This window comes from Sorex araneus, chromosome 3 (assembly GCF_027595985.1).
Source record: "Sorex araneus isolate mSorAra2 chromosome 3, mSorAra2.pri, whole genome shotgun sequence".
NCBI lineage: Eukaryota > Metazoa > Chordata > Mammalia > Eulipotyphla > Soricidae > Sorex > Sorex araneus.
In genome coordinates this window covers 216,958,495-216,985,477 of record NC_073304.1, presented here as the reverse complement: position 1 = coordinate 216,985,477, position 26,983 = coordinate 216,958,495, and the positions used below count along the sequence as shown (strand labels likewise).

Sequence of the window (26,983 nt, the reverse complement as noted above, 5' to 3'; positions counted from 1 at the left end):
GTGGTCTCTAGGACATCTAACCATTGGGAGCTGCCTCAAAATAAGTCTATATTAATATTAGTATCTATATTAGTATTACTATAGATTAACACTATAATGTATTAGTATCTGTATTAGTCTATATTAGTATTGCTGGGAGTGATTGCTGGGAGTGATCTCTGGATCATCTAAACATTAGAAACGCCCTCTCAAAATAAGTCTGTATTAGTTGTTTATATACTCTTTACTACTGTATTTGAAAAATAAATAGGCAGGGTCAGAGTTACAGCTAGAGTGCATGATTTTGCAAGGAGGAGGCCAGCACTGATCTCCAGCATCACACAGCCCCATGAGCACACTGGTAGCAACCACTGAGGCAGGAGTAGCCCTGAGCACCAATAAAAAGGCCCCTCCAAATTTCCCCAAGAAAGAGGCTAGAATGATAGTACTTGCCTTACATGTGACCAACCCGACTTCGATCCCCAGCACCCCAAATGGTCCCCCAAGCCCACCCAGTAGTGATCCTTGAGCACAGAGCTAGGATTAAGCCCTGAGCACCACCAGGCAAGGCCCCGAAGCAAAAAAAAAAACAAAACAAAACAACCCCTCCCAAAAACAACAACAACAAACCCTACCAATAGCACCAAACAGGGGCCAGAGAAATAGTTCATAAAACTAGAGGACATGTCTCCCATGCTGGAGGCCAAGGTTCAATCACCAACGCTATATGGTTGGTTTTCTGAGCACTAAATAGGCTGTGTAATATCTTGATTAAACAAAAATATTCCATCCCATGGGGCTGCAGCGATAGCACAGCAGGTAAAGCATTTGCCCTGCATTCCATATGGTCCTCTGAGCACCGCCAGGAGTAATTCCTGAGTGCAGAGCCAGGAGTTAACCGCTTTGCATCGCCGGGTGTGACCCAAAAAGCAAAAACAAATAAATAAAAATATTCCATGCCAGGGGCCGGAGCGATAGCACAGCGGGTAGGGCGTTTGCCTTGCACACAGACTACCCGGTTCGATCCCCGGCATCCCATATGGTCCCCCAAGCACTGCCAGGAGCAATTCCTGAGTGCAGAGCCAGGAGTAACCCCTGAGCATCGCTGGGTGTGACCCAAAAAGAAAAAAAAAATTCTATCCCAATCCCAGGTCCTCACACCAAATACTAGATTTCATAGGTTCCATAATATCACAGATTACATATCTATTTATATGCTATATTCTAAAAGGTAGAAGTGCAGCTATCTTATTTACCTCAGAATCCTAAAGCATAATAGAAAGAAATCTATTACAACAGAGGTTCAGTAAATGTTTGAAAAAATTTGATCTTGGGGCTACAGATATGGTACAGGGGATTAAGGAACATGCCCTGCAGATGGAGCACCTCAGTTTGATTCATGGTATTTTCTGGTTCCTGGAGTACTGCCAGGAGTAATTCCTAACCATAGAACTGGGGGTAACCACTGAGCATTTGCCAGGTATGGCCAAAAGACAAGAAAAAAAAAAATGGAAAGAAACTTACTTGGACACAAGAAGCATAAAATCATGTAAGTGAAATGATGAAAAACTGTTAGAAATTAGATGATATTACCTATCACACCTGGAAACTCAGAGCACATGCACAGGTGTACCTGATCAGTTCTAGCTGAGCCAGTTCCAAATTGGCTTGAAAGATAGGCTTCTTTGTGAAGAGTTCCCCAAGGATACATCTAGAAAGAATAAAAAAAAGGTCAGGAGAAAAAGTTCTGAAGTCACTTACAAATGTGCCTCAATAAATAAATTATCTTTATTATTTCCGAATATAGTCACCATTTGTAAATTAGCTCAAAACTGTGTCTGAGTTTCCGAAAATTATTTATTTCACAGGTCTAAGCGATAACTCCACAGACTGGAGCACATGCTTCTTCTTTGGTGGTGGTGGAGGGGCATTTTTCCAAAGTGGTCCTCAGGAGACTTGTGGGACTTTTCAGAAATTCTTTGTTTTGGGGCCACATCCAGCTGTGCTCCGGGTTATTCCAGGCTTTGCATTCAGGAATCACTCATATTTATTTATTTTTTGCTTTTTGGGTCACACCTGGCGACGCACAGGGGTTATTTATTCCTGGTTCTGCACTCAGGAATCACCCCTGGCTGTGCTCAGGGGACCATATGGGGTGCTGGGAATCAAACCTGGGTCGGCCGCGTGCAAGGCAAACGCCCTACCCGCTGTGCTATCGCTTCAGCCCGAGGAATCACTCTTGATGGTGCTTGAGCAATCATATGGGGTGTCTGGGATCAAACCCAGGTCAGCCATATGTAAGGCAAGCACACAGTGTGCTGTACTATCTCTCCTAGCCCTAGGATTTTTGTTTCTGGGCCACAACCCATGGTAGTCAGGGCTTTCCTGGCTCTGTCCTTGGGGGTCACTCCTGATGGTGCTTGAGAAGTGGGTGCTGGAAATCATACCAGTTTCAGCAATACTACATACATCTCTCGAGCCTGCCACCAATAATTCTTCCAACCAGGCCAGTGGTTTACTGCAAGAGCCTGAGGATGCAATGCTGCTGAGGCCCTGCGGTGCTAGGCATACTTGGGCCACCCTGGCAGTGCTTGGGGACCAGGTGCTTTTGAGGACTTGAATCCAGACATGAGCATTAACTGCTGTACTATGCCCTGGTCCTGGAGCACTTTTTTGGATATGAGAGGCCCAGGTTTAATCCCCCACCCCCACAACCTCTAAGTGTGACCAACACACACATGAATTTTTCCCCCTTTCTTGAATAAGATCAAATTTTTGTTGCTTGTAAAAGATAGTCTACAAATAAAGAAGGAGTGTTAAGTATCCTTTCCTATCAATTCCACTTGCGAATTAAATTAAGGAAATAACTAAATACTTTTTTAAAAAAGCCACACTTTAATTTCAGAAGGATATTCAGCAATTTTGAAAAAGAAAATATTAAAATTTTTCATTAATTGATCCTGAGAAGGTGCATTGTATTATAGCTATCCTGGCACTCATATCTGTAAAGTGTGTGAACAGACTAGCTCTAAAATTCTGAAATGATCTTTCAAATTTATGTTGACATATTTATATAGTTTCCACTTAGCTCTCCATAAATTACAGCCACGTGGAAACTAGTGGGGCAAAAAAGACATTACGGGGCTGGAGCAATAGTACAACGGGTAGGGCTTTTGTCTTGCACAAAGCCGACCAGGGTTCAATTCCCAGCATCCCATATGATCCCCCGAGCACCACCAGGAGTAATTTCTGAGTGCAGAGCCAGGAGTAACCCCTGACCATTGCTGACCCAAAAAGAAGAGAAAAAAAAAAAAAAAAAGAACAAATATGAAGGCGTAGGGCCAAGAGACAGTATAGTGGCTGACTAGGGTTCAATATCTGGTACCATTCTGGAGCCTCGCCAGGAGCTCCCTGAGTCCACAGGCAGAAGTATACTCTGAGTACAGGTGATGTGACCCCATCCCCTAAAACCCGCAAACCCACAAAAATGATGACTTGTAAAGAATACTTGAGAACTCCAGACAAAAACCCATAACCTCAGCTGGGGAGATAGCTCAAAGGGCTAGAGAGCATGCTTTGCTTGATCCATACCAACACCTTATGATGCCCCAAGTATTGTCAAAAACAGCCCTCAAGAACAGAGCCAAAAATAGCCCATAAGCAATATGGTCCCATAACAAAAAAAATCCTAACAAATATGTATTTAATGGTCTACAGTTTCATAAATGTACATGTCATGGGCTGGAGAGATAGACAGTATATCAGGTGACGTGCTTGAGTTGCACACGGCTCATGCAAGTTAAATTTCCAGCATCCCATATAATTCTCCAAAACCATCAAGAGTGATCCTTAAGCCAGAAGTAACCTCTGCGTACTGCTCAGTGTGGCCCCCCAAACAGCACTCCCCTCAAAAAAAAAGTACATGTCATGAAAGTAAAAGAAAAGCTAAGAAAGTTAAAGAATGACAACTAAATGGAATATATGATTTTTAAGGTTGAATCCTTTACCAGATGAAATTTTGGTTTCTGGATACAAATATGGTACTGACACTTAGAGTATGAATGTTAAGTTAAAATACCCTACTAAAAATAGTGATTTAGTATTACATTTTCTGAACTTAACTGCATTTACATAAGAATACCTTAGGAATAGTATATTAAGGGGGAAAATTCTGGAGCTGCAGAGATAGTACAGTGGGTAGGGTATTTGCCTTGCATACGATTGACCCAGGTTCGATCCCTGGCATTCCATAGGGTCTTGTCCCCGAGCACTACCAGGAGTGATCACAGAGTTCAGAGCCAGAAGTAAGCCCTGATTATCACCAACATAGCACCCTCCAAAAACAAGAGACTGGAGCTATAGTATAGCAGGTAGGATGTGTGCCTTGAACATAGCTGAACCAGGTTTGACCCCTGGCATCCCATATGATCCCCTGAGTGTGCCAAAAGGGTTAATTCCTGAGTGCAGAGCCCAGAGTAACCCATGAGCATTGCTGGGTGTGACCCAAAAAACAAAAAAGAAGGAAAGTTCTGGGGTATCAGAGAGAGTACAGTGGGCAGGCTGCTTGACTTGCATAGGACTGGCCTGATTTGATCCCCATCAATACATATGGTCCCACAAATCCATCAAGTAGAAAGCCTTGAGCACCTCCAGGTGTGGCCTTACCATCACCCCATGCCACCAACCGAAACAAAAAAAAAAATGTTCTGGAAAAAAAAAAAAAGCAGGGTATATACATAAGTACATTTTATGCAATGTGTAGTACATATTACATGCAACATATGTATTTTTTTCAAATTGAAGGTTTCTGGCAACCCACACCAGCATCAGCATATGCTAACTTCGTGCGTCTGTGTCACAGTGAAGTATGACCAGGGAAACAGATGAAAGGGCTCAGAGCATATACTTGCATTCAGGAGGCCTAACATTTCATGATCCCCTAATCCCTGCTGGAAGTGATGCATGAACACTGTCAGGTATGGCCCCAAAAGAAATTTTTTTAGGGTGGGAGCGATAGTACAGCAGGTAGAGCGTTTGCCTTGCATGAGGCCAACCTGGATTCAATTCCCAGCATCCCGTATGGTCCCCTGAGCACCGCCAGGAGTAATTCCTGAGTGCAGGAATAACCCCTGTTCATCACCAGGTGTGACCCAAAAAGCAAAAAATTAAAATAATTAATTTTTTTTGAAAATTTGGGTACAAATGTTGCTCTTACAGACTACAGTATAGTGTAAATAAAACTTTTATATGCAGTAATAATAAAAAAGTCTTTTGAAATTGTGTTACAATTTGCTTTACTGGAACCCCTTAATACCTCTAATGTGTGTATGTAAAAGAAAATTTGGCAAAATCTTAAAAATTAGTAAAAGCTAAGCCAAAATAACAGTACAGTGGTTGGGTGTTTTCCTTGGACATGGCCAACCTGGGTTCAATACCCAGCATTCCATAGGGTCCCCCCAGTACTGCAAGGAGTGATTCCTAAGTGCAGAGCAGTACCCCTTGAGCACTGCTGGGTTTGGCCCAAAAAACAAAAACAAAACCAAATTCGTTAAAGGACAGAAAGATAGTTCAAAAGAAAAGAAAAGCAAGTGTGCATGCACTGCATATGAGAGAAGACTGCATGGTCACCTGAGTACTGCAGGCAAACAATGCCAAGTGTGATTCCCCTCCCCCCAAAAAAAACATGAATAAATTTAATTATAATTATTTTTAAGTAAAAGATGCCAAAATATTTCTAAATGAACAAATGCTTTAATAATTCCTCACATAAAATTCCAAGAAATAAAAACTTAAATGATAGAAATCAGAGCAACGGCTGCCTGAGAATAAGGCAATGTGGAAAGAAGAAACTTTTTTTTTTTTAGAAGAAACTTTTTTTTTTTTTAACAGGGTGGGGTGGGTAGGGCAATAGCTGACTGCTCAGTGATCACTCCTGGGCAGGCTCAGGAAGCTATCTGTGGTGAGGGGGACTGAACCCAGGTCAGCAACACGCAAAGCTAGCACCTTCTTTCACTGTACTATTTCTCAGACCCAAGAAGAGAAGTATTTAAAGTATTTTACCTTTTGAGAAAAACCCAACAGTCCTAAAACCTGAGTTGTTCTCTCGTGGTACTTGGGAGACCATGCAGTGCTGGGATAGAACTGGGAGCAGTCACATGCAAGGCAAGCACCCTAAACCTTGTACTATTTCTTGGGCCCTAATGAATTTTTAAATTATGGTTTAAATTACTTGTGTATGATAGTTTATAGTACTGATTCAAGTTTGCAGTACTGATGTACAAAGTCATTGCACCCTTCTACCAAAGTGCCAAGGATCCTGCAACAACTGTCTTTGTCACTTCTGAAAAGACTTGTGACAAAGGTGCATATAGAAACTTGTGGAGGTGATCATTATCCTGGTTGTGATGAGGTTCATTGCTGTATTCTACATGTCAAAACTTAACTACAAATTTATTTATTTATTTTGCTTTTTAGGTCACACCCGGTGATACACAGGGGTTACTCCTGGCTCTGTACTCAGGGGATCATATGGGATGCTGGGAATTGAACCCAGGTCCGCCGTGTGCAAGGCAAATGCCCTACCCACTCTGCTATTGGTCCAGCCCCTAACTATATATTTTAAATCTATATGATTTATTGTATGCCTTAAGTAAAAAGTTCAACAAATTTAATGAATGAATCTGGATAAAGAATATAATGACATCCTCTGTAAATTCTCCCCAGTTTTGATCTCCAACATCACATGGTTCCTCAAGGACTGCAAACAATGAGTGACCTTGAGTAGGGAGTACCCACTGAGCACTACTGGATATGGTCCAAAAATAAAACACAAAGAATGTTTTAAACAGTAAAATTTGGGGTACAGAAAAGATAGTACAGTAGGTAGGATGCTTGCCTTGCAGATGGCTGACCCAGGTTTAATCCCTGGCACTCTCTATAGTCCCTTGGAGCCTTGCCAGTTGTGAACCCTGAGTGCAAAGCCAGGAAAAGCCCTGAGCACCACTGGATATGGTCCAAGTTCCCCCTCCCTCCAAAAAAGATGAGTCATTAGAGATTGGAGATCTGGTCTGTGGTTGAGCACCTGACTTGCATGTATGAAGTTGTAGGTCATGGACCTGGCACCATACACAAACACAAAACACTAATGATGGGATGGAATGAAGGAAAAAGTATTATCGATTTCACCACATGGGGCAGAGAATGAGCACAGAGGGTAGGGCATCTGCTTACAGGTGGCAGACCAGGGTTCAATCCCCAACACTCCATATGGTCCCCTGAACCCTGTCAGTAGTAGTGATCCCTGAGTGTTAAGTCGGGAGTAAGCCCTGAGCACTGCCAGATATGGAGGAGGGAGGGGCGAGGGAAGGAAGGAAGAAGAAGGGAATGGAAAGGAAGGAAAGGGAAAGAGGGAGGGTGGGAGGGAGGGAAGGAAGAAGGAAGGAACAAAGGAAGAAAGGAAGGAAGGAAGGAGAAAAAAATAAGACAAAACTTCACTGCCCAATTGTTGCCAAAATATAATCATCAAACCCTGTATTTAAATAATACCAGCACAAAAACAAAACCCAAACCTCACATAATGGTCACAATCCTATTTTAAAAATTAGCATAAAATCTGTAATAATGATGTAGTGAAATGCAGAGTTTCACTAGGAATCATAAAGTATGGAGGTCAATGCAGCTGAGAAAGAAATTATGGTCACTATTAATTTCCAGCGAAAGTAAAATCCCTTTAGAGACATGTCTGATTCTGTGTCAAGGGTGAGAAATAAACATAATGCACCTGGAACCAGGAAACAAAAAAAGACTATCAAAAACAACTATGATTTTGTCAAAAGAATGCAGTATTTAACCCGAACAAACACTCACTGCAAGTTAAACAGGAATCCAAACAACATATAAATTACAAATCAAATATGTTTAAATCCTTGAGTTCATTATGACAATAAAAGGAAGGGGCTAGAAAAACTGTACAGGGGTTAAGTTGCCTGCCTTCTATACAGCTGTCGTGGACTTGATCCATGGCACTGCATATGGTCCTCTGAGACTTACCAGGAGTGATTTCTGAGTACACTCTGGAGTAAACCCTGAGCATGGCTGGGTGTGGCCCAAAAACAAAAGGAAAAAAAAAGAAGAAAAGAACAGGCAAACTATAAAACCCCTGGTTTTGGTTATCAATGGGAAATAATGCAAAAGTAAATTATCTTGAGGGCCAGAGTGATAGTCCAGTGGGGAGAGTGTTTGCTTTGTACACACCCAACCTGGGTTCGATTCCCAGTATCCTATATGGTCCCCCGAGCACCACCAGGAGTAATTCCCGAGTGCAGAGCCAGGAATAACCCCAAACATTGCCAGGTGTGATCCAAAAAGTCAAAAACAAAAACAAAACCCATCATCTTGAAACTGGTTATTAAAATGAAAGAATTCAATCTCTATCCCTGAGACTAGGGGTCTAGATCAGGGAAAGGTCATTTGCCTTTCATAAAACAAACCAATCAAACCAGGGGTCAGAGGTATAGGGTTTTAAAACGTGTGCCTTAAATGCAGCAGACTTCAAGGTCCAGCATGAACAAGCTGGGTACTGCATGGACTGAGCAGTGCTGAAAAAGCAGCACCACATCCCTGGGTATGGATATTGAAATGCTATGGCCCATTGGCTGAGAAATCACTGGGAACTAATTGGGAAGTTCCCTACAAAACCCTGAGCACCATTTGGGACACTCAGAAAAAAAAAAAATAAAACAAAACCTCTGTCCCTATCTTTTTTTTTTTTTGGGGGGGGGGGATCACACCCAGAAAGAGTCAGGGGTAACTCCTGGCTCTACACTCAGGAAATTATTCCTGGTGAAGACCATATGGAATGCCAGGGATCGAATCTGGGTCAGCCATGTTGTACTGTCTCTCTGTCCCTATATTTTCTCTCTCATTTGGGCCAGGTTGGATCAGATGTTACTTTTATTCCAAAAAGGAATGCTATATTGTAACCATCACAAAATCACCACCAATTAACTTATGAACGTGGATCATTCAGAGCTGATAAATTTTACTGAGTTATTTTTTGAGGCCATACCCAGTGGTGCTTACGGATTACTCCTGGTTCTGCAAACAATCACTACTGGCGCTGGGGAGACCATATAAGATGCTGGGAATCAGACTGGTGTCGGCCACACAAGGAAAGCATCCTATCTGCTGTACTATAATATCACTTTGGCTCTTAGAGCTGATAAATTTTATTTTTTAATTTATATATATAATATATATATATTTTGCTTTTTTGGGTCACACCCAGCAATGCTCAGGGATTACTCCTGGTTCTGTACTCAGGATTTGCTCCTCGAGGTACTCGGGGGACCATATGGAATGCTGGGAATTGAATCCACGTTGGCTGCGTCCAAGATAAACGACGTACCCACTGTACTATCGATCCAGCCCCCTGACAAATTTTAAAGAAGAGTGCATAAGGGGCTGGAGCAATAGCACAGCGGGTAGGGCGTTTGCCTTGCACGCGGCCGACCCGGGTTCGAATCCCAGCATCCCATATGGTCCCCTGAGCACCGCCAGGGGTAATTCCTGAGTGCAAAGCCAGGAGTAACCCCTGTGCATCGCCAGGTGTGACCCCCCCCTCCAAAAAAAAAGCAAAAGAAGAGTGCGTAAGCTAAAGGTGGGCAGGGGTGGTTGTATGTGTGAGAAAGAGAATTTGTATGTATGTTGGGAGGGTGGTTTGCAATAATAGGGACAAATATTTGTTTCTATAAAGTCATTTTTAAAGTAATTGGAGCTAGAGAGACAGCACAGCAAGTAAGGCTCTTGCCTTGCACATGACTGACCAGGGTTCGATCCCTAGCATCCCACATGGTTCCCTGAACACCACCAAGAGTTAATTCCTAGGTAGAGCCAGGAGTATCCCCTGAGCACTGCCAGGTATGGTCCAAAAATCAAAACTAAACAAAATAAAGCAAACAAAAAAAAAACAGAAAATGGAGTTAAGCAAAGCTCAGACTAAGAAAAAGCTCAATAGGCTGAGCTCATGATCTGCATATAGGAGGCCTGGGTTCAATTTTAAGCATCAACTGGTCTCCTGACCATTATAGGGAGCAAGCGATGAGCACAGTTACGGCTCCCAAACAAACAAAAATTGAGATAACCAACTGCAATCCAAGGACTTTATTTGGATACCAATTTAAAGTGTTGAAAAATAAAAAGAATTGGAGGGATCAGAGAGATAGTACAACAAGTCTAGATTCGATCCCCTGGCATCCCTTATGAATCCCTGAGCACTTCCAGGAGTGATTCCTTAGTGCAAAGTCAGGAGCAACTGCTGAGCATCACTAAGTATGGCTCAAAACAAAAACAAAACAAAAAAATTGGGAATTGTTAAAATAAAGCCATGAATTATTTCTGATGTTACAAAATTACTTCAGGGTCCATCCTGGAAGACAGCTCAAAGGACTAGAGTGTATGTTTTTTGCATGTTGGTGGCCCAGGTTCAACCTTAGCCCCTCATTGTTCCCTGAACACTGTCATGTATGATCCCCAAATCCACACACTTTCTCCCCCCTCACCTCCAAATTAAGAAATATTCATCAGGGGCCGGAGCGATAGCACAGCGGGTAGGGCGTTTGCCTTGCACACGGCCGACCCGGGTTCGGTCCCCGGCATCCCATATGGTCCCCCAAGCACCGCCAGGAGTAGTTCCTGAGTGCAAAGCCAGGAGTAACCCCTGAGCATCGCTGGGTGTGACCCAAAAAGCAAAACAAAAAAAAAAAAAAAAAGAAAGAAAGAAATATTCATCAGATTTTGCTAAAGTGTACCTAAGTTTATCTCCTTTCTTTCAAACTTAAGAGGTACAGGATAGGTTTATGGAGGGAGGAAAACATGGTTTAAGTTCAACAACAGTGACTGTTTACAAAGAAAGGAAAGAGTAAAAAGTCTTACCCACAGCTCCAAACATCTATGGCAGGTGTATAACGCTCCTCTCCTAGTAGAAGTTCTGGAGGTCGGTACCACAGAGTAATAACTTTGTTTGTATATGGACGGCTGAAATGCAAATAAAAACATTTTTATAATGATTTCTGCTGAAAGATACTTAAATAATTAAATCCAAGTAGTAAGAACTGCTAACTAAAGAAATGACTGTCAAAATAGCTTCACAGAAACAGTGGGATCAAGGATGAATCTCAGTAGAGATTATAGATTATAGATTATACCAAGTGCTTCCCTTGCAAATGTGACATTCTTGGTTTGATCACTGGTACCTTAGGAGGGAAAAATCTCTGGTGTCCCAAATATATCAAGCATGGTAACCCACAATTCAGGAAGCTTTCTGTCTGTGATCTCTGTTGCTGAGAATGATTTTTGGCTGCCCTGCTCTCTGGTGTCTATAAGCACCACAAAGAAAGGTACAAGGGATAGGCTGGAGCAATAGTTCAGCGGGTAGGGCACTCGCCTTGCATGTAGCCAACAAGAGTTCAATCCTCAGCATCCCATATGGTCTCTCAATGGCCACCAGGAATGATCCCTGAGTGCAGACCCAGGAGTGAACCCTTGAGCACTGTTGGGTGGTGGTGGTGCCAAAACAAAAATTATTTTTGTAAAAAAAAGAAAAAAAGGCGTAAGGAATAGAAGAAACAGTACAATGGGTAGGATGCTTGCCTTGCTTGCAATTAATCCAGGTTCAATCCTTGGTCCCCAGACACCATCAGGAGTAATCACTAAGCACAGTCAGGAGTAAGCCCTGAGCACTGCCAGGTGTGGCCCAAAAACCAAAATCAAAACCAAACAAAAAGAGAAAAGAGGTGAGAAGGTGTAACTTCTAGTGAGCACTGCAGCTTAAAAAAAAGAAAAAGAAAAAGAAAGGTAGGTGTGCAAGTATCATGGCCAGGAAGTGCAACTCCTGGTAACTGTGTGTGTGTGAGCATCACAGTAAGTCACTGCACACATTTTATCCATACCTTGTATGCCTTGTGTCTCACTGAGAGATCATGTGTAACTACAGTAATGCAACAAAAGCAGTGCTAATCTCAATGAACACCCCAACCTGATATGCAACTCCTGGAAAGCATCACAGCTGAAAATGTGCAACCATTACAGCCACATGTGTATGCAAACCCTTCATCATAAAACAAAGGAAAGTTGGGGAAAGGGATAGTGAGAGAGGAGATTTTTTCTGGGGGAAAAGAAAAGTAAATTGGCTGAAGAGTGGCTAGATAGCTCATAGGGCTGGAGCATATGCTTTGCATGCTAGATCCCTGGGTTCAATCCCTGGCACCACATGCGTCCAATCACCATGAGGCGCCCCAAGCGTAGTCCCCAAGCAGAGTCAGGTATGGCCCCCCAAATTTTTTTCTTTTGGGGTCACACCCGGCGATGCACAGGGGTTACTCCTGGCTCTGCACTCAGGAATTACCCCTGGCGGTGCTCAGGGGTATCGAACCTGGGTCGGCTGCGTACAAGGCAAATGCCCTACCCGCTGTGCTATTGCTCCAGCCCCCTTGCCCCCAAATTTTTGAGTTATTTTGAAAATTTAAAGAGAGAGCTGAAGAATTATTACAGTGGCGAGGGTTCAAGCCTTGCATGCCACCCACCTGGGACCTTCCCCAGCATCCCATATGTTCCCAAGATACACCAGAAGTGATCCCTGGGAGTGCCAGAAGTAAGCTTTGAGCCCTGCTGGGTGTGGCCCCAAAACAAAACCGAAAAGAAATAGAATGTGCTATCTAAAATCTAGGAAGAGATTTAGAAAATTAGGGAACTAACAACTACTGTAGCGTGCAGAATATAGATATCAAGAATAGAAATAATTTTTTGAATACCTCACCTCTCTTCAGAATTATAGAGTCGAGCAAGTCCAAAATCTGCTAGCTTGATCTGCCCACTGTAAAACAAAAAAGTTATTTTCTTAAGTAACAGCACTAGCTTCTAAATTAAACCTAGAAAGTGCTAATTTTTGAGTAAAAATAATTATAAAAATCAATTTTAAACATTGCTTTCTCACTTGAACTTTTAATGGTCACTTTCTCAAGAGTATTTCAATTTATAAAGTCTAAGGGGTTGGTTTTCCTGCACTATAAGCTGTACCTTTAGATTTGATATATTGGAGAGTTTGGGAATTGCTTTGTTTCGGCTTTTTGGGCCATGCCCAGCAATGTTTAGGGTTTACTCCTGGCTCTGCACTCAGGGATCACTCCTGGCAGGGTTTAGGATACCATATGGGGTGATGGGGATCAAACAAGGGTCGCCCTTGGATTTGTCATCTACTAATACCTCTTTTATTTCTTGGTAAACAACTTCAGCTAGAATCATCTGGATTAAGTATTTACTGAGGAAAGAAAGAAATGGGCCACTTGCTCCTATTTTTAGTTTGTTACCTGAAAAATCAGGTAATTTTTTTAAAGGAACTTTAGGTATCACAAGCAAGGCAGTACAGTGACAGAAGGAAAAGAGAGGCAATACTAGGAGTGATCATCAATGTATGAGCAATTTGACAGGATATTAAGCAAGGCTACTGGTTTAGATTTTATACCAATTTTAATCCTTATTATGCCTAAAGACTTTGGAAACATTGTCCTCTTGCACCAAATATCATTATAAAGTTCAGTCAGTGAACAAATGCAGAGAAAAGTCAAAAAGAAAAGGAATAGCTGACTTGATTCCAAGTGGGATTAAAAAAAAGGGGGGCTTCTCAAATTTCTTTCTATCTTTACTAGAGAAATCTGAGGTGATCCATGACTCAGGGTACACAAAAGATCAAAACTAAAAATGGTAATAGAAAACTGAGATGGCCCAAAGAGCAATCCACAAAACTAGGCCTGAACTGGACTCCTGACATCACATGGCCCCATGGGGAATTGCTGGGTGTAGTCCTGGTGACTTACAACACTGCTGGGTTAGACCGGCATAACTCAGCACATTTTCAGGCCTAAGCACTAAAACCTTCAGGCTTTCTTTGTTTGAATATTGCTGGGAGTAGTCTGTGGAGCAGCTTGAGATTCTCCAAGAATCACCGGGGAAGGACCCCAAAACAACTACATATATATATATAGTTTTGGAAAATTAGGCCAGACCTAAAAATAGCAGCACCTAGCATATTTCTTAGTTCATCCACTACAACTCTCCAATTATGACCTTCATCTTTTTTCACTGAAGACAGAAATCATCAGATGATAGATCTTTAACATCCTTTTCCCTATAAACTTTCTAGCATATATAATCTTTCCTGTTTCGCTCTTGTTCAAAGATAATCAATACCTACAATTATGGCCAACATCACCTAGAGCTTTGATGTCACTTCTAGGATTTAGGTCCTTTAAATTTTGTTTCCTGAGGTTGGACAGATAGTACAGCAGATAGGGTGCTTGCTAGGTAGGAGTGATTCATGAGTGCAGAGCCAGAAGCAACCCCTGAGAACCACTAGGTTTGGCCCAAAACAAAACAAACCAAAAAAATAATGTTTCCTGAAAAATTTTTTTTTATGATACCAGGGATTGAATCCAGGATCTCACACACACCGTGTTAACACATGTAAACACTCTATCACCGAGCTACATCCCTAGCCCCTCTTTTCTGAATCTTTAACTTCTCAATTTTCTTTTTCCTTAATTAAATTTTCTAGAATCTCTGCATCCTTAAAAAATAAATGAAAAACTTAAAAGTTGTTTATTACCTTGTCAATAATTCTGCTATCTAACACTTAATGCTATAGTAGAAACTGACCTTTTTATTTTTCATGTTGTCTTTTAAGATCTAATAATCTGCTAACACCATCTTTCTTTGATTTTTTTTGTCCATAATGCTCAGGGATTGAACTCACTGGTGCTTGAGCTATCTAATGTGCTGTTGGGGTGCAAACCCACGTATGCTCAGCCTGTTGAGCCATCTCTTCAGCTCCTAAAGTCACCTCTTTTCATTCATAATGCTTTTTCTCTTCTTTTTGGTTTTTGGGTCACATCCGGCAATGCTCAGAGGTTACTCCTGGCTCTGCATTCAAATATTGCTCCTATCAGTGTTCAAGGGACCATACGGGATGCCGAGAACTGAACCTGGGTCAGCCACAAGCAAGGCAAATGCCCTACACAATGTAATTATCTCTCTGGTCCAACATGATGTTTTCTTACTTTCTTCCTTTCTCTAGTCTCTTACCTCTACAATCATCCCTGTGCTTGGTAACTATACTCCAGAATCTATACTTATTTTGAGACCATGTACTTATTAGATATAGTAACAGGATCAAGGGAGATAACTCAAAGGACTGGAGCACATAACTTGCATATGGAGAATCTGAGCTCAATGTTCTACTGCATGGCCCACCCAAAGATTGTGTGGGAGGTCCAACACCACTCACTTTCCCCAAAAGAAGCATGTTTAATAGGGTTACACTTGCCTTACATGTGAAAGGACTGTATTAAATTACCAGCACTGCCAAAAAAAAGTAGAGCTTGAGATGTAGAAGTAGAGTGTCTGCCATGAATGGGTAAAACTCTGGGTTCAATTTCCAACACTACATAAACTAAGTGAAATTTTTTTAAAAAGAAAAAATATAGCTAGATAGGTAACATGGGTCTGAGGAGATAGTATCTTTGATTAAAGACACTGGGTATGGCCCAAAATCTCCCCAAAATATAAAAATATCAATCATTACATTGAATATCTGACATATCCCAAAGGGACTTTAGTCTCATCTGACTTAACCTATAGTTCCTTCTGTACTCCTTGTATGTATGTTTTGTTTTGGGACCACACCCAGGCACTGCTAAGGGCTTATTCATGGCTCTGAGCTCATCACTTCCATCAGTCTTGATGGGAAGTTTTGTTTTCCATCTGAGGATTTGTCACCAATCTTTCCAGGCCTTCTCACTAAAGTTCTCTGAGTAGACAAGAGTTAAATGTATCAGAGTAGACCATGAGACCCCTGAATCCTGCTAAAGCTTAGTCCAGATCTGTATCAAGCTTATTAAACATGGAAAATTAAGGGGTCGGAGTAGTACAGCAGGTAGGCACTTGACTGCATGCAGCCAACCCAGATTCAATGCCTAGCATTGCATATAGTTTCCCAATCCTCACCAGGAGTGATCCCTGAGGGCAGAGCCAGGGAGTAAGCCCCGAGCACTACCAGGTGTGAGCCCCCAACATACACACACAAAAAAGGAAAATCATGGATAAGGAGGGGACCTGAAAGCACAGCAAACGGGACTGAAATTATTCCCTGACCTGATTCCTTATGGAAAAACAAAAGGAATAGTGTGTTTAGACACAATTCTTCTTGTCTATATAAAATACTTTTAGACAAGACAATTCTTCTTGTCTATATAAAATACTTTTATATAAATTTATAAAAATAAAAAACCCTGAACATAAGGCATGGACTCTACCACAAAAAACATTCTTTGACCTTAAAAAATAAGTTAAAGGGCCAGAGAAATTATACAGGGGTTGATTCCCTGCACATGGCCCTTTAAATACCACTGATGTAGACCTGGTGACCCTGGAGCACTTCCAGGTGATGGGCATAGTGGTACCTGGCACCACAGGACAAGCACTAACACAACCTCAGACCCATCCATATGGTGGGAGTATCCCCCAGACCACTGAGCACATTTGAGAGGCCCTTCACCCAAAGTCCATAACCGTTGATGCTGACAGACATCATTATTAATTTTTTGTTCTTGGGCCACACTAGGCAATGCTCAAGATGTTACTTCTGGCTCCGTGCTCAGGACTTATTCCTGCAAGCACCCAGGAGACTATATAGAATTCGAGGTACAGAATCTGGGTCAGTTATGTGCAAGGTAAATGCCCTGCCCACTGACTACTGCTCTGGCCCCCATCATCATTACATTCTTGAAGCACTATCACTTACTGATGTGGATTCATCACAAGCAAAGGATTAATGGAAATTGTGGGTGAGAAATAGCAATAGAAGGAAATAAGATTTTAACATCATGAAGTATTGCATAAAAGTATTCAAGTACAAATAGTAAAAAAATAAGCCAAGGACCAGAGAGAGAGAACACAGTGGATAAGGTACTTGCCTTACATGCAGACAACCTGAGTTTGATCCCCAGCACCATTTACGGTCCCCGAAGCCCTGCCAGGAGTGATCACTGAGTGCAGAGTTGGAAGTATGCCCTGAGCACACTAGGTTTAGCCCTCTGCCCATAAAGGTTTAGCCCTCTAACCAAATAAAACCCCCAAGAATGGGCGGGAGGGGGAAAGGGGGAGAAAATACAAGGGTTAAGGTACTTCCCATGTGTGAGCCAACTCTGGTTTGATCCCCAGAGCCCCATCAGGAGTGACCATGAGCAAAGAGGCCTGCAGGTATGGCACAAAACAAAAAGACAAAAATTATGGTGGTCACTAGTAAGAGAAATGGTGATCTTTCTTACAGCAAAAGAAAGAAAATCCTTAAACTGGTGTGCCACTGGGTGTGGCACAAAAACAAAACAAAAGACAAAATTTTTTTTTTTCTTTTTGGGTCACACCTGGCGATGCACAGGGGTTACTCCTGGCTCTGCACTCAGGAATTACCCCTGGCCATGCTCAGGGGACCATATGGGATGCTGGGATTTGAACCCGGGTTGGCCGCGTGCAAGGCAAACGCCCTAGCCGCTGTGCTATCTCTCCAACCCCACAAAAGACAAAATTTATAGCGATCACTTGTAAGAGAAACGGTGATCTTATAGCAAAATAAAATCCTTAAATTAGCTGATTTAATCTCTTACTATTAAGTGCTATACTTTGTCTTCACAGATACTGACCTGTTAATAATTTTCCAGAAATGTTATTTTTACATTTATGGAATTTTGTGTATGCAATTATATTGTTCTGTAGAGGTTTCTCTACCTCTGATCTGTACCCTATATGGATACCATTTAGTGACCTGCCTAAAATGTAACTAAATGTGCCCCTTCTCTGGTATCAATTATACTTGGTGCAATTCATTATAATGAATACCATGGAACTTTCTTCTGTGGGAGCACATTGTGCTCAGGCAATCAGTACTAGGGATCAAATCTTTTTGAATATTGAGTTCCCACATATAAAGCACAAGCTCCAGCCAATTCAATCGTTTTCCAGGACTTTGGCATGGAATTCCTTTGGCCTAAAAATGTAACCCATTAACAGTCTTTCTGACGAATTTACTTTCATACCTCAAAACTATAGCTTCCTGGCTGCAGTGGCAGTACAGCAGGTAGGGCATTTGCCTTCTATGCAGCTGACATGCTTTGATGTCTGGCATCCCATATGGTCATCCGAGTCCACCAGGAATGACTCCTGAATACAGCCAGGAATGTCCTCCCACCTCCAACATCCCCTCTCCCCCTCCAAAGACTGTATCTTCCCAAGTATTCCAATTTCAAGGAAAGAAATTAAGCTTAATGTTTATCAAACTGATCAAATTTGGTTTAGCTCCCCCACTAAACTCTGGTCTCTTGAGTGACTAGTCATCCTATGTGTGCATCTGGTAATAAAACTAAAACAGTGGGCCAGAGAGATAACACAGCATCCCATATGGTCTCCTGAGTGATTGCTGAGTGCAGAGCCAGGAATAACCCCTGAGCTTTGTTGATTGTGCCCCCAAATCAACAAAATAGAAGTCACAAACAGCCAAGGATCACTGGTCAACCTACTCCATAAGACAAGAAATGTGTGCTAATCATTACACCTTCCCTAGTATTTGTTTTGAAAAAACTGAAAGTTAAGGGGGCTGGAGTGATAGTATAGTGGGTAGGGCCTTGCACGTTGCCAACCCAGATTCAATCCCTGGCATCCCATATGGTCCCCCAGCACTGCCAGGAGTAATTCCTGAGTACAGAGACAAGAGTAACCCCTGAGCACTGCTAGGTGTGTGTGTGGGGGGGGAAGCCAAAAACCCCCAAAAACCAAAAACCAAAAACCGAAGGGGGGGGGCCGGAGCGATAGCACAGCGGGTAGGGCGTTTGCCTTGCATGCGGCCAACCCGGGTTCGATCCCCGGCATCCCATATGGTCCCCCAAGCACCGCCAGGAGTAATTCCTGAGTGCAAAGCCAGGAGTAACCCCTGAGCATCGCTGGGTGTGACCCAAAAAGCAAAAAAAAAAAAACAAAAAAAACAAACAAAACCGAAGGGGGGACCAGAGCAATAATACAGTGGGTAGGGCATTTGCCTTGCATGCAGCTTACCCTGGCTCAATCCCCAGCACTCAATACGGTCCCCTGAGTACCTTCAGGAGTAATTCCTGAGCACAGAGCCAGGAGTAACCACTGAGCTTCTCTGGCTGTGGCCCCAAAACAAAAAACAAAAATAAAAAATTGAAGTGGGGGAGAATGCAATGATAGTACTGTGAGAACAGTACTTGCCTTGCAAGTGGCTGACCTGGTTTGATCCCTGGCATCCTGTATGATCCCCTAAGTACCACCAGGAGTGATCTCTGAGTAGTGAGCCAGGAGTAAGCCCTGAGCACTGCTAGGTGTGGCCCCTAAACAAAACAAAATTGAAAGTGGATGGTGGGGAGGTGGTGGGAGAGCGACAGTAGAGTGGGTAGGGTGTTTGCCTAGTATACTGCCCACGTGGGTTCAATTCCTGGTATTGCATATGGGCCCCCAAGCATTGCCAGGAGCAATTCCTGAGGGTAAAGCCAGGAGTAACCCGAGCATTGCCGGTGTGACCCATAAAAGGAGGAGGGGGGAAATGAATGAGGGGCAGAGAAATATTAACCATTTTTAGGCCAAAGGAATTCCATGCACAAAGTCCTGGAAAATGATTGAATTGGCTGGAGCTTGTGCTTTATATGTAGGAACTCAATATTCAAAAAGATTATGCAAGGTCAACACTAATTTGATCCCTAACACTGCACCATGCTCCCCTGAGCACTGCCAGGCGTGAGAAATCTCTAAGCAGAGCAAGGAGTAAGCTCTGAACATAGCTGGGTGTAGCCCCAAAACAAATAATAATAATAATAATAATCATTTGAAGGGGGTTGAAGAGATAATATGAGGTTAAGGTGCTTGTGTTGTATGATTCAATCCAGCATATTTCATGTTCCCCCAGCACTGCCAGAAATGACCTGTGATCACAGAGTCAGTAACAGCACTGAGTACTACCAGGTTTGCCAAAAAAACAAAATAAGCAAACAAACAAAAAAAAGCAAGGGACTAAAAATTTTAAGGGACTGAAGAAATAACGCTGGGACTAAGGTGCATGCCTTGCATATCTGGCACCATGATTCTCCAGGTATTGACAGCTGCAACCCTGAAAGACCCAGAATTCTGCCTAATATGACGTATTTCTTGGATTGGGGCTCTAGGCATACTAATCAGCATTTGGGAAATATTCCCCTACTATAATACTTCCCTATGGCATTTGGGAAATACTCCCCCTCTCCCAACCTTCCCCCCCAAGAAACTAAAAGCCAGAGAGACAGGTTTAAGTGCTTGCCTTGGCATCCTGCTGACCTCATTCCTGAGTAGTCAGGAATAGTCTTGAGCACTGCTGGGTGTGGCTAAAACAACCACCTCACAATATTTAAAATAACTGTGGGGCCAGAGTGATAGTATAGCAGGTGGAGCGCTTGCTGTCCACACGGCCAACCTGGTTTCAATCCCCAGGACCTCAGATGGTCCCTTGAGTCCATCAGGAGTGGTCCCTCAGAGTAGAGCCAGGACTGAGCCCTGAGTACTGTCAGGCATGTCCCCCTCTCCCCTGCTAAAAAAAAAAATAGCAGTAACTGGGGAACCAGAAAGATAATACAGAGATTAAAATGCTTGTCTTGGGTTGAAGCACATGAGTAGGGCACTTGCCTTGCACACAGATGACCTGAATTTGATCCCCATCATCCCATATGGTCCCCTAAGCACTGCCAAGATAATTCCTGAGAGCGGAACTAGAAGTAACTCCTGAGCGGCACTGAGTGGGTGAACCAAAAGGGGAAGAAAAATAAAATGTTTGCCTTGCATGTAGCTGACTGCCAGTTCAATTCCCAGTACTGTATGGTTCCTAGAGAACGTCCAGACATGAACCAAGCATAGAGCAGGAGTAAGCCGGGGACAGAGCCAGGAGAGCCCTGAGCACCACTGGGTATAGCTCAAAAGCAAAATAAGACAGAACAAAATAAAAATCATAGGCCGGGCAAGAGAGATGGTTCAACACTGGACTAAGCACTGCTTTGCATGCTATATACCTAGGTTCAATTGGTGGCACTATTATAGCAAGCAAAGAAAAACCCCAAAGCATGAACAAATGTGATGCCCCCTCATAGCAGTTAAAATTAATTTTAACAAATTTTAACAAATTAATTTAAACAAAGCAGTTAAAAAACAAAAGTTTAACAAAGCAGTTAAAAAAATTTCAAACAAATGAGTTCCAGGAGTATAGCTAATTGGCAGAGCACGTGTGAGGCACAAAAACAAAAAAGAATCAACATTTTTCATCACCAAATTCCTGTCTACTTAGTAAAAATCTGGTTGGTGTTCCAGGATATGGCTCAAATGGTATAGTTCCTGAGTTTGATACCTAGTACAGCATGCTGCCAACCTTACTAGATAGAGCCCTATTAAAATACCCTAATTATTTTTTACTTAAAAAAAAAAAAAGGCTGTGGGGCTGGAACAATAGCACTTCGGGTAGGGTGTTTGCCTTGCATGTGACAGACCCGGGTTCAATTCCCAGCATCCCAACGGTAATTCCTTAGCACAGAGCCAGGAGTGACCCCTGTGCATCACTGGGTGTGAACACCCCAAAAAAAGCAAAAAAAAATTTTAAAAATAAGGCTGTGAGAAGTGCTAGACAAAAGGTCAATCCCCAATCACGCCTGTGTCTAAAACCACAACACATTTCTCATTAACTGCAAGTTCTCGTAATACTGTTGTAGGATGTGATTTCCTAAAATATATATGATCTGAGAAATTTTCATTACTATATTAATTCCTTACTAAGGTTATTAATTCTTACTAACAGTGAGTCTAGAGACTATGCTAATCACAGTCTCTTCTGTGATCAAGTTGTTCCTAAATTACAAATATCATAAAAACATACAAAAATTTTAATAGTAAAGAGTAAGCAGGAAGACAGCTTAAATGACTAAAGCACTTGCTCTGGGAGCAGGAGCCCCAGGTTCTATCCCTGGCAGCAAGTCCCTAAAATACCGACACCCTCCTCTCAACATTGCTGGGTGTGCTCCCAAAACCAGTAATAAGATAAATTTAAGAACAGCATCATTAGGCCTACTTCTGACCCCAGCTAACTATTTGAAACTAAAGGGAGAGTTTAAGATTAAATAAGATTAAATGAGGGCTGGGGGAGGAGAAAGAGAGCAGAATGGGGGGAGGGGAGAGAGAGAGAGAGAGAGAGAGAGAGAGAGAGAACATGTTTAACCTCATTTGGCAATTACTTTACCTGTTGTTCAACAAGATGTTAGAACACTTAATATCACGATGCAGGAAATTCTTTTTGTGACAGTAATCCAATCCTTCCATTAGCTGTTTCATGAATGACTTAATATGGTCCTCAGAAAAGTGCACCAAACCAGATTCTAGCAGTCCCATTAAGTCATGATCCATATATTCAAATACAAGGTAAAAGGCACCTAAATAAGATGAAAATTGAAAAGAGAAAGAGAATGCTAAAATAAAAATATCTCGAATTTTTATTTAATTTTCCATAAAGCTCTCTGAAATAATCATTTAATTTTATAGATTAAGAACCTAAAACTATGGGACCAGAGAGAAACTAGAGTGGGCAGCTGCTTACACTGCATGTGGATGACCTGAGTTTGATCCCTCACACCTCATATAGTATCCCAATCCCTACCAGGTGTAATCCCTGCTCACAGAGCCAGGAGTAAGTCCTGAGTACACTGGGTTTGGCCGAAAGAGCAAAAAAAAAAAAAAAAAAAAAAAAAAAACCAAAAAAAAAAATCTTTAAAAGCCCAAACCCTAAAACCAGAAATAGTTTAATAATTTACCCTTTTAAAAAATAAACAACAGAATTACTATTTGAATTAATCTTTTAATTTCTTTCTTTCTTTCTTTTTTTTTTTTTTTTGCTTTTTGGGTCATACCCGGCGATGCACAGGGGACCGTATGGGATGCTGGGAATTGAACCCGGGTCGGCCGTGTGCAAGGCAAACGCCCTACACGCTGTGCTATCACTCCAGCCCAATCTTTTAATTTCTAATTAAGTGCTCTCTGAACTTACATTTTGGGTACAAATGCTCCAAATAGACTATACAACAAGTCATTTAGCACTGTACCACTGCAGTCCTGCTGTTCATCGATTTCTCGAGCAGGCACCAGTAATATCTCCATTTTAAGACTTGTTGTTACTGTTTTTGGCATATCGAATACGCCACAGGTAGCTTAACAAGTCACTTACAATCTGAATAATTTAGCAAAATACAAATCTTGTACCAAATCCAGTCTGGAATCTATTGCCATAAATAAAGTCTTATGGGCTGAAGAAAGAGTATTTGCTGACCCGGGTTCGATCCCCAGCATTCCACATTGTCCCTAAGCACTTCGAGGAATAATTCCTGAGTGTAGAGCCAGGAGTAACTCCTGGGGATTGCCAAAAAATAAAGTTTCATCTGTAAGACATAACATGATCATTTGTTAAAAAGTTGCTGTGAATGACCAGAAATAGTATAGCAGACAAAGCAACTGTCTTACACACAGCCCACCTGGGTTTAATCCTCATAACTTCACAACGTCCCCCAAGCCCTACTAGGAGTAAGCCCTGAGCACAGAACCAGGAGTAAGCCCTGAGAACAACTGAATGTGGCCCCCAAAACACAAACAACAGCAACAACAACAATAAAGGCCTATGATTACTTTTTGTTTTGTTTTTTTTTTTTTGCTTTTTGGGTCACACCCAGCGATGCTCAGGGGTTACTCCTGGCTTTGCACTCAGGAATTACCCCTGGCGGTGCTTGGGGGACCATATGGGATGCCGGGGATCGAACCCGGGTCGGCCGTGTGCAAGGCAAACGCCCTACCCGCTGTGCTATCGCTCCGGCCCGCCTATGATTACTTTTGTAGAAATCGGTACTTCAGTTAACAGGACATACGTAAAATGCTAGAGACAGCAAGTATATTTAATATATGTTAGGCAATTCATAGATGTTTCCAGCCCCCTAGGTTGCTTTTAAGAAAAAGACAGGGGCTGGAGTGATAGCACAGCAGGTAGGGCGTTTGCCTTGCACACAGCCGACCCGGGTTCAATTCCCAGCATCCCATATGGTCCCCTGAGCACCGCCAGGAGTAATTCCTGAGTGCAGAGCCAGGAGTAACCCCTGTGCACCACTGGGTGTGACCCAAAAAGAAAAAAATATATATATTTTTGTGGGGTTGGAGCAATAGTGCTGTGAGTAGGGCGTTTGCCTTGCACATGGCAGACCGACCTGGGTTGAATTCCAGGCATCCCATATAGTCCTTCAAGTACAGTCAGGAGTAATTCCTGAGTGCAGAGCCAGGAGTAACCCCTGAGCTTCACTGGATGTGACTCAAAAAAGAAAAAAAAAAGTTATTGTGGCCCAGAGCTCAGAGTCTACTGCCAACCTTATACGTAGGGTCCTCTAAGCCCCACTAGGAGTGATCCCAGGAGGCCAAGAGCATTATGGATGTCTAATGCTTTGCTACTATGTGTTTTTTTTTATTTTTTGGAGGCTTTTTTGCAGTCCTGGCAGTGCTCAGGGGCTCTTTGCTTAGGAGATGATACTGCTGGCTCATTATTTAGGAGATAATGTAAGGTGAAGGAGGGAGATCTCCAATCCAGACCTCCTGCATACAAAAGTATGAGCTCAACCCACTGAGCTCTCTCTCCAGTCCCTAAACTATTGAGCATCCTCAGAGTTACTCAATAGGGACAAGGACAGTTGGATTCTTCTACCTTTACGCAGTCATTAAAACATATTAATGATAGGGGCAAGGACTAGAGTGATACTATAGTGGGTAGGGTATTTATCTTGCATGTGGCCAATCCGGATTTGATCCTATATGGATCAAGCATCACCAGGGTAACTCCTGTGTGCAGAGCCAGATGACCCAAAAAGATAAAAAAAAAATCCCCAATGAGTGATAGAACAGCAGTCAGAGCATTCACCTTACACGCTTGTGCACAAGCAGCTGACCAGGGTTCGATACCCATATAGTTCCCCCAGCATTGCCCAGGAATGATTCCTGAGCTCAGAGCCAGGAGTAAACACCAAGCATCACATGGTGTGACCCAAAAACAAAACAAAAACAAAATTAATCATGTTGGTGATATAGAAAGCTACTTATGACAAGTTACAAAGTACTAAATATACTTTTATCTCAGTTATGGCAAAATAAATGTAGTATGAATAATAACTTCTATTTTCCCAGTATTAATCATTAAGGCTCTGTGCTCCTGGTGATTCTTAGGGAACCATTCAGACAGAGTCAGGGATGAAACCTGGGCCTCCTTAATGCAAAGCATGGACTCAGCTCACTGAGCTATCTCTCTGGCCCTATTACTAACGTCCCAATTTTCTGTACTTCATCATATTATCCTTAACAATCCAGACTATATTCACAAATACCATTTCGATATGCTTGCCATCTCAGACTCGCTCTAGTAAAAAGGAGGTTGGGTATCAGATACTACTTCAAACATTGTATCTCAATAACAAAAAATAAGTCACTTCAAACTTAAGCATGTAAAAAACAAGTAACTTTATCTCCCAGAAACAGAAATTACAAACCACTATGTGACTTAACAAGAATGTTTTACAAGGGCTGGAGCAATAGCACAGAGGGCAGAGCGTTTGCCTTGCAGGTGGCCAACCTGGGTTAGATTCCCAGCATCCCACACGGTCCCTGAGCACCCCCAGGAGTAATTCCTGAGAGCAGAGCCAGGAATAAGCCCTGTGCATCGCCGGGTGTGACCCAAAAAGAAAAAAGGGGAGAAAAAAAAAAGAATGTTTTACAAGGGGCTGGAGTGATAGAACAGCATTTGCCTTGAACGCAGTCGACGCGGGTTTGATTCTCAGCATCCCATATGGTCCCCGAGCACCGCCAGGAGTAATTCCTGAGTGCAGAGCTCGGAGTAACCCCTGAGCATTGTTGGGTGTGACCCAAAAAGAAAAAAAAAAAGTTTTACAATAAATGTTCTAAATTTTAAACTATCAAAACAAAATTAAGTTAAGATACAGCTGCAGGGGCCAGGTAGTACAGTAGTACGATTCCCTAGCACCCCACACAGTCACTTGACCCTGGCATGAGTGAATCCTGAACACTAAGTCAAAAGTAGTCCCAACACTGCTAGGTATAGCCCCCCAAAAAAAACAATTATTTAGCTGAATTAGGTTTATTTGTCGTAGATAGGAGTAAAACCTGTTTTTACTTTCTTCTCAAAATAAATGTAGTCCCCAAAATAATAACTATAAGTATAAACAATCAAGCTATTGTTTTAAATTTTGTTTGCTTTCCTGGAGGACAGGGATAAATTAAGTTGCCTGGCATACAGTCAACCCAAGTTTGATCCCAGGGACCACATATAGTGCCCTGAGCAATGCCTATGAGGTCAGCTGGGTGCAAGAGAAGCACCCTAACTTCTGTACTATCTCTCCAGCCTCAACATGTTAATTCTGATGTGGATTAAAGACTCTGGATTTTCAGGGGGTGTAGCAACAGTATAGGGGTAGGGCGCTTGCCTTGCATGCAAGAGACCCGAGTTCAAGCTCTGACACCAAACATGGTGAACCAAGCAAAGCCATTAGTGATTCCTGAGTGCAGAGCCAGGAGTAACCCCTGAGCAGCATCAGGTGTGCCTCCTTGCAGCTCCCCAACGCCAAAAAAAAAAAAAAAGGAGCTGGAAGGGCTGTAGAGTACATTGGGTAGAGCATTTGCCTTGCACAAGGCCAAGCCAGACTCTTTGATTCCCAGTATTTAATAAGGGAATTAAATACCAGTACTAATTCCTGAGTGTAGAGCCAAGAGTAATCCCTTAGCCTTGTTGGGTGTGGCACAAAAAAACAAAAATAAATTAAAAAGTTGGATTTTAGGGGCTGGAGTG

At 42.3% G+C, this 26,983-nt stretch overlaps 1 protein-coding gene across 5 annotated transcripts in view; it reads right to left on the bottom strand.

Annotated features, from left to right (window-relative positions):
- Positions 1-26,983, bottom strand: part of CDK12 (cyclin dependent kinase 12) — a 99,865-nt gene that overhangs the window by 36,145 nt on the left and 36,737 nt on the right. For all 5 annotated transcript variants that reach the window (XM_055132976.1, XM_055132977.1, XM_055132973.1 and 2 more), the window contains exons 6-9: positions 22,346-22,535; positions 12,794-12,850; positions 10,912-11,013; positions 1,613-1,690 (exon numbers count right to left, since the gene is read on the bottom strand). In XM_055132976.1, coding sequence (XP_054988951.1) covers positions 1,613-1,690; positions 10,912-11,013; positions 12,794-12,850; positions 22,346-22,535 — 427 coding nt within the window. The remainder of the gene's footprint in view (positions 1-1,612; positions 1,691-10,911; positions 11,014-12,793; positions 12,851-22,345; positions 22,536-26,983) is intronic.